We start from the raw sequence: 15,514 nt of genomic DNA on the forward strand, positions 1-15,514 counted from the left end.
CTCGCTGGCATGGCATGAGAAGCTGAAAAGTCCTTGGCTAGTGTAGGCACTACTTAGCAACAACTAAAACATCAGTGTGTTATCAACATTATTCTCATACTAAATCTAAAACACAGTACTATACCAGCTACTAGAAGGAAAAAAAAATTAACTCTATCCCAGCCGAAACCAGGACATACTGTCAAAACCACTAAAGTTTCATGTTAAAAAAAAAAAAAAAAAGAAAAGAAAAAAAGAATAAAAATTCACTCCAGGCAAGGAGAGTCTGGATCACAGGCTGGGTTCCCAAGCTGATCTCCAGACACATGGGTCCAGGCCTGCCTCTCTGGTTTAGGGGGCAGCCCTGTGCTGTTGTGCTGCTGGGACACACAATTTCTTTCAACAGTTCTTGTCTTTTCAGAGCAAATGGAGCCTGTCCTCTCACTGCAGGTGTCAGGGTGCCTCTGCAACCTGTTTTGCTGTAAATCATAACCTGACCTTGTAGAGTCCTGGGCCGGAAAATTGGGAGAATGTTTCCAGTGTGAGGGCTTCTGAGCTGCTGCTCTGCAGAGTGCTGAAGATACTCAGGGGATTTCTGGAGGCCCTTTGTATTTGGTCATCTGAGAAGGATTTAGCAACCCAAAGAATGCTGTGATTTCCAGTAAATCTTAGTTTTTCTTCTAGGTCACAGAGCGCACATGTTTTGTAACACAAAATATTTGATACTTTCACTGTGTCGTAGTCTGTATCTCCTTGGGACGCGGTTCTGCTCGGACCCCACAGGCTGAGGAGCTCTGCCTGCAGTCAGAGCAGGGGCAGGAGCTGCCCGTGGCCAGTGCAGGGTTGCCCCAGGGAGGGCCATGAGCCACCCTGGAGGGATGCTTCGAGCGTGGGAGCACAGGACAGCGTAGCTGGCAGGGTTCAGATGCCAAGCCAAGGTTCAGAGATCTGGTGGAGATTTTTCCAAGTGCTGTAGGCAGCTGGTATTAATGTCGACAACACCAGCTCTTTTCTGCCTCCTTCTAACTTCTTTGATACAGTTGGAAAAGGCCTTTCTCAGTACCTCTTGGAAGACTGCTTGAGATGCGAAGGACCTGTCACAGTGCTCTGGAGAGATCTCTGCTCTGTTGAAAAGCTTCCTGTATATGGTGGTTGCAGAGATTTGGGCTGAAATCAGATATTCATGTGGCGGCTGGTGTTCTGCAGCCTGGCTGATATTCCACTTGACATTTTTTCCATTGCTCACATTCCTCTGGTTTCTGTTCAGAGAAGACACGAAGCAGGCTCCCTGCTGCTGCTTGCAGGTAGGTTGCTCAGCCTGCAGAGCACAGGACATGCTTATAAATGATGAGTGGAAAATCCCTGTATTCCAGCCCGTGTTCCCTTCCTCGCTTTGGATATATCCAAAATGTGTTGAAGTTGGAAGGCATTTTGCATCCATTTCAGTGGGGCTTTGGGACAGGGTGGAACTGGATATGTGTCTCCTTAATGCTTCTCAGCAGTAAGCAGTTCTGTGGCCTGCTGGGTTACCCTGTGAGCCGCACCATGGTGGACACCTCCTAGCCTGCACAGAAGTTTCAAATGCAGTTATCTAAAGGGTCATACTCATCCTTGGCTGACAGACCATAACTCACTGATTGCAGTAGCTCAAGTGCCCGTATATCACTGTTGCATATCTGATCCTACGTTTAATGATATTACAAAACTACTCAAACTGTTAGTTGTCCTCATTCTTGGTTTTCCCTGTCTCTCTGTGCTCCACAGTGAGTGCTTTCCCATTGCTTTTTTGAGTCTCCATCTGTTATGTTTGAAGGCAATACATACCCTGAAAATGAGAAGGGGATGAAGCTTTTGCCTGAGTCTCCAGACGGCCCACAATCCTCCATAAGGATGGGCTTCCTCTCTTTCCATCTGAGAGTGATTGTTTGCCTTAAAAACCCAGTAGGAATATTTGATATGCCAGGTTCCCTTAACGCTGTCGTGACTCGTGAGGTGGGACCATACCCCTGCTCTTCCCTTGTGAGTGGTGCAGGATAGAGGGTGTTTGGGTAGGTGTTGCTGAGGTTCTCTGAAGAAGGAATCATGAATTCATAGCCCTTCTGAAAAGCAAGTCCCTCTATTTCCACCCCAGCGTGGCAGGAGGAGGGTGCTGAATCCCTTCTCCAGAGGAGATTAGTGAGCTTAGCTGTATCGTTAGACATAGGGAACCTATATAGGAGGGGAACTGCAGGGATACATGCGTGTTATTAGACATGAAATAACACAGCCTTGAGATATGAAATCACAGAAAATGCGACAGTTTGTGTCACCACTCATGGAAGTACTTGCTTTACGTTATTTATGAGCACTGCATCATTTGGAGCCCCCAGCTAAGGTGGAGACCTTTTTGTGCTAGACGCTGCACAAATATCCAAAGAGTCTTTCATCTTCAGGCTTTGTAGTCCAGCTACGCTGTGCAGAAGAGTTAAACTGAAGAGACTTGTGCAGGGAGGAAGCAGAGAGCTCCAGTGGCTTGCCCAAGGCTGCGAGGGAGTGAGGGGCTGAGCGGGGTTCAGACCTCGTGGGGCCACGGCCAGTGTGTTACCCAAAAGCTTGTCTGCCCTCTTCCCCACCACCCACCTTCCCTGTGCCTTCTGCTATCTGTGCTCTAAGGAACCACTGAAAGGAATAAAAGGATCCTGATGGCCAACGCCAAACTTCTCACTTGCTGGAACCCAGCTTTAAACTCGGCAGGTCTCCACGATGCAGCAGCACAACACTACTTCATTCCTGCTGTTTTTGAGACAACTCCAACAATTCTGCTCAGCATCTCCTAAGGGATCTGGCATTTGCAAACGGCCAGGACAGTGCTTTCAAATGTGTGGAAAACATTATCCAGATCCCTATTTTTAAGATGGTCTTAGGTTTGGTTTTGAGGTTTTTGTTTGGTTGGTTTTTTGTTTGGGTTTTGGTTTTTTTTGTTTTAAACTGCAACTTTTTTTGGGAATTTAGACCTGAGTAGTGTTTCCCTGGGCTCTTCTGCTGCTGTAACCTGGCTGCCTGACAGTTGTCCGATAAAGAACTGCAGCGAGCAACATGAAGTGCTGTGTCAGGCATGGCTGAGCTGTTGGCTGTTAGCAGAGCACTGGCCAAGGACATCCTGAGCGTCGCCTTTGCAGTTTAAAATGTGAGTGCAGGACACGACTGGCCCTGTGTGCAGGCAGCCCGGCAGGGGAGGTGGGTATGCTCTTGGGCTGGGACTAATGGGGCCCTGGGCCAGCCCCAGGTCACAGCTACATTGTGTGTGTCTCTCTGTGAGGCTCAGTTTCCCTCTCTGTAAAGCAGAGAAATCAAAGTGTTCTCCTTTATAAAGAGCTTGGAGATTTAGGACTTGTCATCTTCAGATAAGAGAAGACAAATTGCTAGGAACAACTGAGACATTTCACCTCCCCAAAAATTGGAAATGTGAGCAGCAGGAGTGTGAAAGCCTGGCCAGAGCGGTGCCGTCTCAGCCAGGGCCAGAAGCAGGCACATCTGAAAGGGACTGGGAGCTTTGCATCAGCCGATTGCAGGGTGTTTCTTCTGAGGCGCCCTTCACTGGTGGTTGGCTCTTGTCCTGCAAAAAAGGGTTTAGGCTGTGTCTTAATAAACCATTTTTGGCCTGTCTATCCTCACTGCAGATGTCTCTCTGGTCTGTCTGTTTAGCCCTTGGACTCTGCTGCTGGCAGTGAGAGTACCAAGACTTAACTATACCTTGGACAGAAAGGGGTCTCTTAATCCGGATCCTTCCTGAGCAGCTTATTCCTGGAGTGCAGGGTCCCTGGCTCCTTGGGCAGGCTGGGACAGCCTGCGAGTGCAAGCAGTACCTTTCAGCTGCAAGGATGAAGGGGCAGCTTGGGAGGAGAGTTCAGTGCCCTGCTGAACCTTGTCTTCTCTGATGGAAACTTCTGCTCAAGCCAGAAGCATCTCTGTATGATGGCAGAGAGGAGGTGTGGCTCCTTCCTATGGGTACCCTGGCTCCAAAGGAGACTCTTTGAGAGCATCTTGTCAGATTCACTGGGACCCCAGCATAATTTTGTGCCCTGAAGCCAGCGTCAGGTTTCAACAGAGGTTAAAGAAAGCAAGCTCCATGTGTTTCTGCAGATTATTATTGTGTAATACTTGACTTTGCAAACTTAAACCTAGTAAAAAACTGTGTAAACAACGCCAGAAGAGAAATGAGCCCCTCTGCTGACTTCTTGTGGGAGAGCGTTTCTCTTTCTGGGTGATGATCCAGACTTTGTGGTTGTTTCTGAGCAGAAACTGGGAGACCCAGAATCACAAACGTATTACTTGAAGTAAGGTTTCTTTCATGGTTTTCTTGACCTCGTAGCTCAGACCATGCTGGAAAGAACTCCTTTAATGCAAACAGAACTAAATCACACGTGAGATTTTTGCTCTCTGCTGAGATCTAGCCCTGACTTTTGTGTTCAGCAGTACAGCCCAGGGCTTTTGAATTAAATAGCAAAACTCCCACTGAGTTCATCACAAGAACAGGATGAGGCCTGTGCTAATCACACTTTTGAATATGAGGCAGCCTTAAGTTCTGGGGGTGCAGGGAAGTTTAGGCTTTGGTTTCCTTGGCTGGAAGTGCCAGAAAGCGTGGCATAGCCCGCCCAGGAAAGGGGCTCCCTTGGAGGGATCCCTTTCTGCCACCCTAGCTGACGAGGATGTGGGGCTGCTGAGCTTCCAGGGCACCTCTTCCTTCATCTGCGGCTGGGTGGTCCTGGAGGGAGGAAGGCAGTCACAACCCCTTGTGCTAAAGCAAAGCTCCCGGTGACTGAATGGGATGTTTCTGTCATGTGCTCGGAAGGTGGGCTGAGCTGCAAAGCTGCAAGTGAACAAGCTCCCTGGGCGCTGGAGTCCAGGCCAGCTCAGCTTGAGCCTCACAGTTAATGGGATAAAGGTTTTACTGGTATAGCTTTACATCCAGAGGCCTTTTCTGCCCTCCAGGCACTCAGAGTTGCCCGGCACGCTGAAAGATCAGGCTTGTGTCTGTGGCGTCTGCCGAAATCTCTCTGCCTGCCATGGTACAGTCTGCTCTGTGCTTGCCATTGCTGTCTCTTGTGGAAGGGGCTCCCTTTTAGGACCCTACTTACTAATCACTGCTCTGTGCAAAGTGTTTTGGGAAGCAGCAGGTAACCTGCTTTCTGAACTACGCTCAAACTGGGGAGGTAGAGAGGACCAGATACAGAGCCTGCATAGGGCTCTTCTCTGCTGGGACTGTCAGTCACAACTGGTACATACTCTTATTTTTAAAAGATTGATGTGTATTGTGACCAGTGAAATGCTGTCTGTCTTAGTCTCCTGAGAAGTCTCATTTGCTATTACAACAGTTGTATACTTGTAAAAGCAGCTAATGATTATGGGTATTCCAGTATGTGAGTGATTAAGGAGTCATTTTAAAAGATACCATATCTTTAGAAAATGCTGAACATTCGTCCAGGAATGATTTGAAGGAACCTGACTTTGACCTTGCCACTTGCTTCTGAAAATAATTCAGGCTTTTGTGAGCTTTGGTAAATACTTGGACTTCATGCTACAGGAGATAGATTGTTCTCTGAGCCCAGGAAAATATGTACAACGAACCTAACTCTCTTTCTGTCTGTCTCCTTCCACAGAGCAAACTTCCCATGACTAACAAATGCTGGCCTAGATTATGAGCTCAAACAAGAACGCTCGCTACAATCGTTTCTCTAGTGGCACAACAAACATCACTACTTCCGAAAACACTAACGGGGTAAGGTTTGGTGGTGTTGGCAGAGGACAGGGGTTAGGGCTGCTTCTTATGTTCTCATCCTTTCTTTTGAGAAAATGAAGATGGCTTTTGAAAATATGGTACTTTCTTGCCTCTTAAAAATTACAATATCCACAGATAAAAGTTGGGAATATATATGTACATTTTTTTTTTACCAGTTCAGGAAAGGTAGCAAGCCTTTGGGCTGTGCTGCATGATACGCACTGATCTTCATTTTGTCAATATTTCAGACAAGAATGGAAACAACTTTTGGGCCAGCCTACTCTGCTGTGACGACCATCACAAAGCGTGAGTGTATTTCATGCATAGAGCTTCTCCCCCAGAGCACTATGTGTGATTCCTACCATTTGTTGTTGTTGTTGTTTTACAGATGATAAAGCTGTTGGGAGAATCACTGTGTTCGTTAAAGATAGGTGTCAAGGTGCTGTTTTTAGTATTATGCAGCCCAAGTATTATTTAATCATGGCATCTGATCACCATGCATGATGGAAATGAGCATGCATAGAAATTTTCTCCCATTAGGCAGACTTAACGGTACCACTGGGAAGCCCTTGCTGAAACTAGGGTAATACAACAGGGTTTGATACAGAGCTCAGTCCTAAATCTTATTTATCTCTGTGACTTCTCACGCAATCATTACCAGTGCTGAAAATTCCCATCTTCACTCTCTGCCTGACTGTTAAGTCACTCTGGACACTTTGGTAAAACCCCCATGGCCATTTTTAACTCAGACAGGAGGGGGTGCAAGTGTACCTGCTCATTTAAAATTCTTGTGCTTTGTTCCTCAAAGCCCAGCAGATGAGGAGTCTGAGCCCTGACACGTGGTGTGAATGTAGGAAGAGGTCTGGTTTCATTTTGGAATAAAAATATCCTGACTTTAGTAAAGATAAACTGTGGCACTTGACACTGGTTTAGATAAGGAAATGAACATCTGCCCAGGGGAAATGTTTGGATTACATTTGGACAGGGCTCTGGACTCTAGATGTTTTTGGACTCCTGAATATTTACATTCAAAATTTTATATAAGTCAGTAATATAATCTTTATACAAATATCTCCAATTTAATTTAGCATGTTTCCCTTGTGCTACAAGAATATCCAGACCTCCCTTGATCGAAGCAATTTTTGTTGGTGGCTGAAATATGTGGGAGTATAAGGTTTCCTTTTAATAGTATTTTTGACCTATGGACCTGGTAGAATATTATCTGTGCTCTTTTCTGGGCAGGCTGCTTTCAAAGGGCTGCACGCGTTTCAGCAAGCTATCAGAGATCAGGATTGATATGTCCAGGTCAAGAACTGGAGTTAGGGAATCCCTAGTCTTTTCCTTTTTCAAGGAACACTTACAGCTACAGACTGACCTGTAACTCGGAAATGTTACTGAGGAGCCTAAATGCTTGCTTTTTTTTTTTTTTTTTTTTTTTTTTAATTTGCTTTAAAGCTGACGGGACCAATACTTTCAAACAGCATCGTCGGACCCCATCCTCCTCCAGCACACTCACCTACTCGCCACGAGATGAGGATGATGGCATGGTAGGTGAGCCCCTCTGCTGACTGGCTTAGCTGGTTATATGTCAAATGAGGGATGTCTGGTGCTCCTCTGGACTTCTCTGCCTCCCTCATCATTCCCATGCACTGCGTTATATCGGAGACAGATGTCTGCACTTGAGGCAGGACCAGCCTCAGCATTTCCTGACTACTCCCAGGGTGGGTGCAGTGGGGAAGCAGAGGCTGCTTCTGACTTGGGGCATTAGGCTGGCACTGCTGGTGCTCATTTTCAGACTGCTTCAAAATGGTATGTGGTTACAAAGCCCGGGAGCTGCAAATCCCACAGGCCTACTTGTGAGGGTGTACCTGCCTCCTGATGTGAGGTCTCCTGAGCTCGTGAGAAAACAGAGCTACTGTCAATGATGTCTGGGGCTGTGGCTGAGGCCAATCAGTCTCGATCCGAACGTGTTGGATGGACCATCCAGCAGCACAGCTGGCCCTGCAGTTATGACCAGAAAATCCATTCCTCTTTCCACCTCCAGATGGGGCTTCTGACCGCAGGGAGCACATTTGAAACCTGCAGAGTGGGACTTCAGAGGCTCGCTCCTGGGGATTACATCATCGGGGAATTCTCACACAAACCATTCCCATGTCTCGCAATATCTTTGCAGAAAAGCACTTCCCAATTTTGTACCTAGCCTTCTCATTCATCTCGCTTGCTTCTGAGTAACTCCTTTTTGGGGAATTCAGCGATCCAACAGGCCTCAGGCTTAGCTGCTTAAAGAGAAATTAGATCAGCTAAATCAATCAAATCAAGAACAGCAACAGCAAAGCAAACCTCTGTGAGTGGACAGATAGCTCTGAGACCTTGATCTTCTCCTATCCCTAGTGCTTCAGCCACATCTCATAACCACAAGCTCCTATTTGGATTTAAGCATGTGAATAGTAGACTCTTCGAACTAAGTAAGTTGTAGACTTTGTCAGGTCACAGGACCCAGCTTCCAAGCCAGGGATAAATGGGTCACTGCTGCTGCTGAAGTTAGGCACTAACACAGACTGGGGTCAGCAACAGTATGGAGCTACAACACTTCTTAAAATAAATTTGACACCAGATTGCAGAGAGCTTTATTGTCAGCATCTTATGAAGTTCCTTCCATTGCTCAGAGATCTTGCTGTGTTTTATGTGAGCATGTGTTTGTTTTTTCAAAAAGTCCTTTGAACATTTGCCTCCTGTCCTTGGCAAATGCAACTCTCCATCACATCACTGACCCCATGGTGCTGGGCCACTGTTCCAGGAAGCCCTTGGCTGTCAGCACTGATCCCGTGGGCTGAGTGCTGTGCTCACTGCACCCTTTTCATGAGCTGTGCAGTTCTCACAGAGCACAGGTGAGGATTTTTCCAGAGGAGCATGGGGTGCTGGGGACATTACATTTAGCCGTGTCTGATGAAGCTCCCTGACTCCTTTGAAAACTACAGTATGACAAACTGAGGCATGCAGCCAAGAATAGGAGACATCTCTCCTAGGACCTAGCCTCAGTCCTCTTGGACAGTCTCAGCCTACTTTCCCTGGAGTGCTAAATATTCTTAAGCAAAAATAGCAAGAGGATTAATGAGTGGTTCCGGAAGCAGCCTGCAGCCCTAGGTGCTAATAAACCAGAAGCGCCACAGCCCTGCTCTGCCTGCTGCTCCAGACAAACTCTCACTAACCCTTTTAGGAAGCTTCCTTTGCTTTGTCAAGAAATAATCTGGGATTTCCCTTCCTCATCGCTAAGTTTTCCCTTCTCCAGAAGCTGCCAAGGGCTTGTCAGCCATCAGAGAGACAGCTGGAGACGAGACAGAGCCCTCCTGTGACCTCCACCACCCCTTTTTCTTTCTTTTTAAAGCTTCTGTTAATGAAACCAAAAGCAGAGCAGCATGTTCTGCGTGCAAGGCAGGGATTATTGAGTGGCTGTTGTCATCTTTCCTGAAAACAGTGCCAGGAGTTCCCGGCCTCGCTATGCCTACAGGGAGTGGGAACGAGGGCTGTACTAGAGCCTTCATGTGGAGGCTGCTTTTGTAGCTGACATGATGGGAACTGCACCTAAAGATTACAGCTGAATATTGGGGCAAATCTATACTAATGGATGAGAGCTGACTGTGCAAAGTCTCTGTTTACAGGGAGCTTCACCCCTGAGCCAGAGGCTGGACTGAGTTACTGGCCAGCCACAAGCTACCCATCTTCCATCAAAAGATGTTTGAGCACTCCATCCTTGGGCTGTTTGAAGATGGACTTGATGTTTAGTGCAGAAATAGCCCTGGCACAGCTGTGGGGAGGTGGGACCCTTCTGACAGATCCTTCCAAATCCAAGCCTGACCAAAGCAGTGCCACTTGTGCCACCTTGCCCCTGTGGCAGAGCCTGGCGCTCCTTGGCTTTGGTGCATATGGGTCCCCCCCAACCTGGTCCGATGCCCATAGGGTAGGGGGTCCTGTGGTCCTTGCGCTCTGTTATTCTGTTTGCAGTGCAAGAGTACCATGCATTCAGTCCCCTTGTGCTGGCTGCACTACACACGACTAGTGCTGCAAAGCTCAGTCTAAATAGCCGGGCTAGGAGTGGGAAGCAGTGCAGTGACTAACCCTGTAGAGCTGAGGTCTCTTGCATCTTAGCCTGGCTTGCTTGGCAAAAACAAAGGCTGCAGGTACCTAGAGGGGCAGTAAACACCAGCGCACACCTGTGCCATTCAGCATTGTCACTACAGCCCAAGTGGACTGACCTTTCTCTGCACATCAGCTTCCCTCCTGCGTAGTTTACACCAGCATTAGCCCAGCCAGGACACAGGGAGCTGAGCCTGCAGTGTTACACAAGCCTAGCAAGGCTGTGTCTCACACCCCTGCCTCCTGGGTGTGCTCTTGGGCTACAGTCCCCCTCCTCTCCATCGGTGATCCACACAGGATGTTGCTCTTGATTGATAAAACTCTTTCCCTGCAGAGCCTGCCTTTGCTGCCCTGATCTCTGGGTCACCTCCAGAATGGGAACTATGCACAGTCATTCTTGTTATTTTAATAACTTCTGTTACTAGTGGAGGAAAAGAATAAAATTAACGGATACACATAAAATTGATTTACCTCGTTATAACCATTCCTCCTCAAGGTTTACATATTTAGCCAATAAATATGCCTTCTTTAAGAAAAAGAGCTTTATGCTTTGGCTTCTAAGCAGATGCAGCATTTCTGAGCCCCTAGGATCCCAGTATCATAAAAATTAAGCAGCAGAGCAGTGTGTAGAACCAGCAGGATCCTGGTCTGCTCCTCTTCTGCAGCCCAGCAAGGACTGCACTCAGGCTGCAGTATAGTCTGTCTCTGGGGAAGACAGCAGTCTCTGAAGCTCATCCTCCATATTTCTTTGCTGAATTTCCTGACTGCCCCACTGGCCTTTTACATTGCTTTTGTCTGTCCTTTGGTCTGATGTCACGCACTTTCACCCAGGGCAAGCACACAAAATGCAGCTCGGGGGAGTCAGATTGAACATGAGGAAGAACCATTTTGATCACAAGGTAGAGCAGGACAGGAACCCGGGGCGGCAGAGTCTCATCTGTGCAGCTTTCCTCGTTCCAGCTTGGCAGTGCCAAGGCTGACCTGATCCAGGGCCAGGGAAAGTCCCTCTTCAAGTGGGCAGCAGGGCCAGCAATCTCCAGAGCTCCTTCCAGCCAGCGCTTCTAGGAGTTTTCGACTGATGCAGACTACAGTCAAGCCATGTATAGGTGTGATACTGTCCTAGTTTCAGCTGGGATAGTTACATTTTCTTCCTAGTAGCTGGTATAGTGCTGTGTTTTGGATTTAGTATGAGAATAATGTTGATAACACACTGATGTTTTAGTTGTTGCTAAGTAGTGCTTACATTAATCAAGGACTTTTCAGCTTCCCATGCCCTGCCAGGTGCACGAGAAGCTGGGAGGGAGCACAGCCAGGACAGCTGACCCACACTGGCCAAAAGGATATTCCATACCATATGACATCATGCTCAGTGTATAAACGGGAGGGAATTGGCTGGGGGGCAGCGATCACTACTCGGGGACTGGCTGGGCATCCGTCAGTGGGTGGTGAGCGGTTTCTTCACTTGTTTTTTCCAGGGTTTTGTTTCTCTCTCTCGTTGTTTTCCTTTTCATGACAATTATTATTATTGTTGTTATTATTGTTATTACTGTTATTTTGTTTTATTTCAATTATTAAACTGTTCTTATCTCAACCCATGAGTTTTCTTAACTTTTGCTCTTCCAATTCTCGCCCCCATCCCACCGGGAGGGGGAGGGGAAGCAAGCAGCTGCATGGTGCTTGGTTGCCAGCTGGGGTTAAACCACGACAGTCCTTTTTTGGCACCCAACGTGGGGCATGAAGGGCTTGAGATAATAACAGATTAACCACAGTTTATTAAGGAATTTATATCTGTTAACAGTTGCAGGTCACGGTATTGATTCATCTGTTCTCGATCTTAGTTTATCTGATCTGCACCATGCTCTTTTTTTTGTTGTACATGTTAAAGATTCCTGTTGGGTTTTGCAGTTTGCTGTGCTCTGCAGTGATTAGTGATGTTTTGCCTGGGAGATTTGTTATTAAAACACTGGCCTTGAGCTTTATCTGGTATTTGGGTTTTGTACTGAAGTCATTACTGTACTTCGGGTACCACCTCTTGGAGACAATTAGCAATTACATCTTCCTCTGAGAGGTTTTTTATGGAGGAAGTACAGAATGGCACCTTCACTACCTTCTTCTGTGATGTTTCCTCCTTCATTACAATAACTTTTTCATATCTTGAACATCCTTGGGTAGTTAAGATACTTCTATTGGTATGTCTTCGGAATATTGTTCCGGTTTTGTCTAAGGTTAATAAGCAATTTAAGAATATCATGCAGAGATCTGCCCCAAAGCTGGATAGTTATAAGTGACAGGGTGTGTAGGATAGCACGGGCAAATGCCTAGGATGGTGGGCACCTCCAGTGTTTTGGAACCTCACTCCTGAACAAGTACAGAATGCTGAAAAATTAGTAGAATATTTGGAAAAGGTATGCTGTCACCCTGACAATTCTAGGGAGACACAAATCACTGCAATGTGCTGGGGCCTGGCCCAGGCCTACCGAGCCCTGTTCCACACTCTTCGGTACCCTCAAGGGGAAGAGGTGGTCTTTGTATCTGATGACAAAACAACAGACACTGCGGCTACCCCGGCCACAGGCACTGCAGCTGAACCAGGGAACCAACCCGTGCTGGTATCAGTCGCCCCTATACACAAGAAGAAATCTTGGAAGTGAAAGTCAGCTCGTTTAGAAAGGGATGATGAAAAAGCAGGGCCATCACAAGGAGAGGAGGAGGAAGAGGAACAACTTGTAAACAAGACAGAAACCACCCGATCCCTATCCTAGAATGAGCTGCGAGATATGTGCAAAGATCTCAGCTGTCGTCCAGGCAAGCACATTGTCACCTGGCTGCTCCAATGCTGGGATAATGGGGCCAATAGCCTGGAATTAGAGGGTAAGGAACCCAAACAGCTGGGATCCCTTTCTAGGGAAGGGGGCATTGACAAAGTGATTGGAAAAGGGGCACAAGCCCTCAGCCTCTGGAGGCGACTACTGTCAGGTATGAATGAAAGATATCCCTTCAAGGAAGATGTTATATGTCACCCAGGCAAGTGGACCACCATGGAGAGAGCTATCCAGTACCTGAGGGAATTGACTGTGCTGGAGGTGATCTATAGTGACCTGGACAACGAGCAGTTATCCAAAGACCCTGATGAAGTCAAGTGCACACGACCCATGTGGCAGAAGTTGGCACGGAGCGCACCAGCATTGTATGCCAACTCGTTGGCAATACTGACCTGGAAAGATGAAGAGGCACCAATGGTGGATGAAGCGGCTAGCCAGCTCTGGGAATGTGAAGAAAGTCTCTCTTCGTCCCTTGTCTCGGCTGTGGAGAAACTGTCCCGGGAGGTCCAGCAGCTCAAAGAGGATAGGTCCTACTCTCTACCTGTAAGGACCAGTATCTCAGCTATTAGGAGTCAGCATTCTTCTGCTCTAGAGAGAGGATATAAAGGGTACACACCACGGGGCACCCTATGGTTTTACCTGTGTGACCACGGAGAGGATATGAGGAAGTGGGATGGAAAATCTACCTCAACCCTAGAGGCATGGGTACGTGAATTGCAAGGAAAAACAATAAGACAAGGAGGTTCTTCCAGGAAAATTGCTGCTCCAGTTTCCAGTGGGCAGTTCCCCAGACAGAGTAGAAGGGCTGATCTTACTTCTGATTTTAATGAAGGAACTCCTGACTCGTATTTATAAGAAGTGACTAGTGAATACTATGACCAGGACTAGAGGGGCCCTGCCTCCAGCCAGGTGGAGGAAAGGGACAACCGGCGTTACTGGACTGTGTGGATTCGATGGCCTGGCATATCGGACCCACTGGAGTATAAGGCTCTAGTGGACACCGGTGCACAGTGTACCCTAATGCTATCAAGCTATAAAGGGGCAGAACCCATCTGGATTTCTGGAGTGACAGGGGGATCCCAACAGCTGACTGTATTGGAGGCCGAAGCGAGCCTAACTGGGAATGAGGGGCAGAAGCACCCCATTGTGGCTGGCCCAGAGGCCCCATGCATCCTTGGCATAGACTTCCTCAGGAGAGGGTATTTCAAGGACCCAAAAGGATATTGGTGGGCTTTTGGTATAGCTACCTTGGAGATGGAGGAAATTAAACAGCTGTCCACCTTGCCCGGTCTCTCAGAAGACCCCTCTGTTGTGGGGTTGCTGGGGGTCAAAGAACAACAGGTGCCAATTGCTACCGCAATGGTGCGGTGGTGGCGATATCTCACCAACCGAGACTCCCTGATTCCCATCCATAAGCTGATTCATCGACTGGAGAGCCAAGGAGTGATCAGCAAGACTTGCTCACTTTTTAACAGTCCCATATGGCCAGTGCGAAAGTCTAATGGAGAATGGAGACTAACGGTAGACTATCGTGGCCTGAACGAAGTCATGCCACCGCTGACTGCTGCCATGCCAGACATGCTAGAACTTCAATATGAACTAGAGTCAAAAGCAGCCAAGTGGTATGCCACCACTGATGTTGCTAATGCGTTCTTCTCAATTCATTTGGCAGCGGAGTGCAGGCCACAGTTTGCTTTCACTTGGAGGGTTGTTCAGTACACCTGGAACCGACTGCCCCAGGGGTGGAAACACAGCCCCACCATTTGCCATGGACTGATCCAGATGGCACTGGAACAGGGGGGGCCTCCAGAACATCTGCAATATATTGATGACATCATCGTGTGGGGCAATACAGCAGAAGAAGTTTTTGAGAAAGGGAAGAAAATAGTCCAAATACTTCTGAAAGCCGGTGCAGGCAGCCTGGGCATTGGTCATCTCTTGATGCTAAGCATCTGAAGCTTATGGCTTCATTCTGCCGTTTCTTTGTCAGCCCATCCGTTCTGCTCCTTCAAGACTTTTATTGCTTCTCTGCGCTCTTCCCAGTCTGCCAGCAGCATCTCTTCCAGAGTAACCCAGCAGCGGCTGCGCTACCAGCTGTTCTAGACCCCCAAATCCAATCACCCCGTGGTCCGAAGAGCCCGGTTTTGCTTTGATGCCAAATTGCATCTTGGCTACGTGCTGCTGCTTGATATTCCACCCTTAGAGATGCGCCGCTGGTTAATATTCCAGTGGCAGCATTCCCTCAAAGCCAATCCCAAGGCCACCGTAACGAGTGGGATTTTTCTTGATTGGTGCATGCGATGTCCGCTTAGCCCTCCCCTCCCGAGCAGGAAGCGACAAAGCCAGTCTGTTACTGAATTGAATAGAAGGAAGTCTCCACACTTACGCAAAGAAATTTGGCAGAAGTTAGATAGCGAGTGAAACAACAAGTGCTGCTGCAGAGGTTGTAGAAATTGCAGAAGCTGGTAACTGTCTCTGGGGGAGATTTACAAAGCTTTCTGTGAAGGATTAATTCTTCCAAACCATCGCTTTGTTGGTATGCACGGTAAGTATACAAACGAATGCACCTTTGAGAAAGTTACATGCTTGGAATTTACATGTCAGCTTGGTTTAGTAAGTTAAACCTGAATGATGCCTGTCCTGTCTCTGAGCATGGTGCAGTGTTCCCGGTTGCCGGGAAGGGCACACAGCAGCGAGTCGTGCTACTTCTGGGGGCCGCTCAATGCAGCTTGGCAGAGTGGATGAACAAATGGAGCAGCTGAGTTTTGTGGAGGGGGGGGGACTGCACTTGAAGTCTGTGCCTAGGGTATTGGAGCGGGGG

General features: G+C 47.7%; 1 protein-coding gene across 3 annotated transcripts in view; it reads left to right on the forward strand.

The window, feature by feature from the left end:
• TRAF7 (TNF receptor associated factor 7) overlaps nt 1-15,514 on the forward strand; it is a 40,807-nt gene that overhangs the window by 9,993 nt on the left and 15,300 nt on the right. Inside the window, exons 1-4 of one of the 3 annotated variants that reach the window (XM_082311681.1) lie at nt 3,071-3,145; nt 5,619-5,737; nt 5,986-6,043; nt 7,193-7,284. In XM_082311681.1, coding sequence (XP_082167807.1) covers nt 5,657-5,737; nt 5,986-6,043; nt 7,193-7,284 — 231 coding nt within the window. In that variant the 5' untranslated portion in view covers nt 3,071-3,145; nt 5,619-5,656. Of the gene's footprint in view, nt 1-3,070; nt 3,146-5,618; nt 5,738-5,985; nt 6,044-7,192; nt 7,285-11,863; nt 15,239-15,514 lie in introns of those variants that run through there. The other 2 variants (XM_082311680.1, XM_082311682.1) reach the window with 2 other exon arrangements.

This window comes from Platalea leucorodia, assembly GCF_965183815.1.
Source record: "Platalea leucorodia genome assembly, chromosome: 5".
Lineage (NCBI taxonomy): Eukaryota > Metazoa > Chordata > Aves > Pelecaniformes > Threskiornithidae > Platalea > Platalea leucorodia.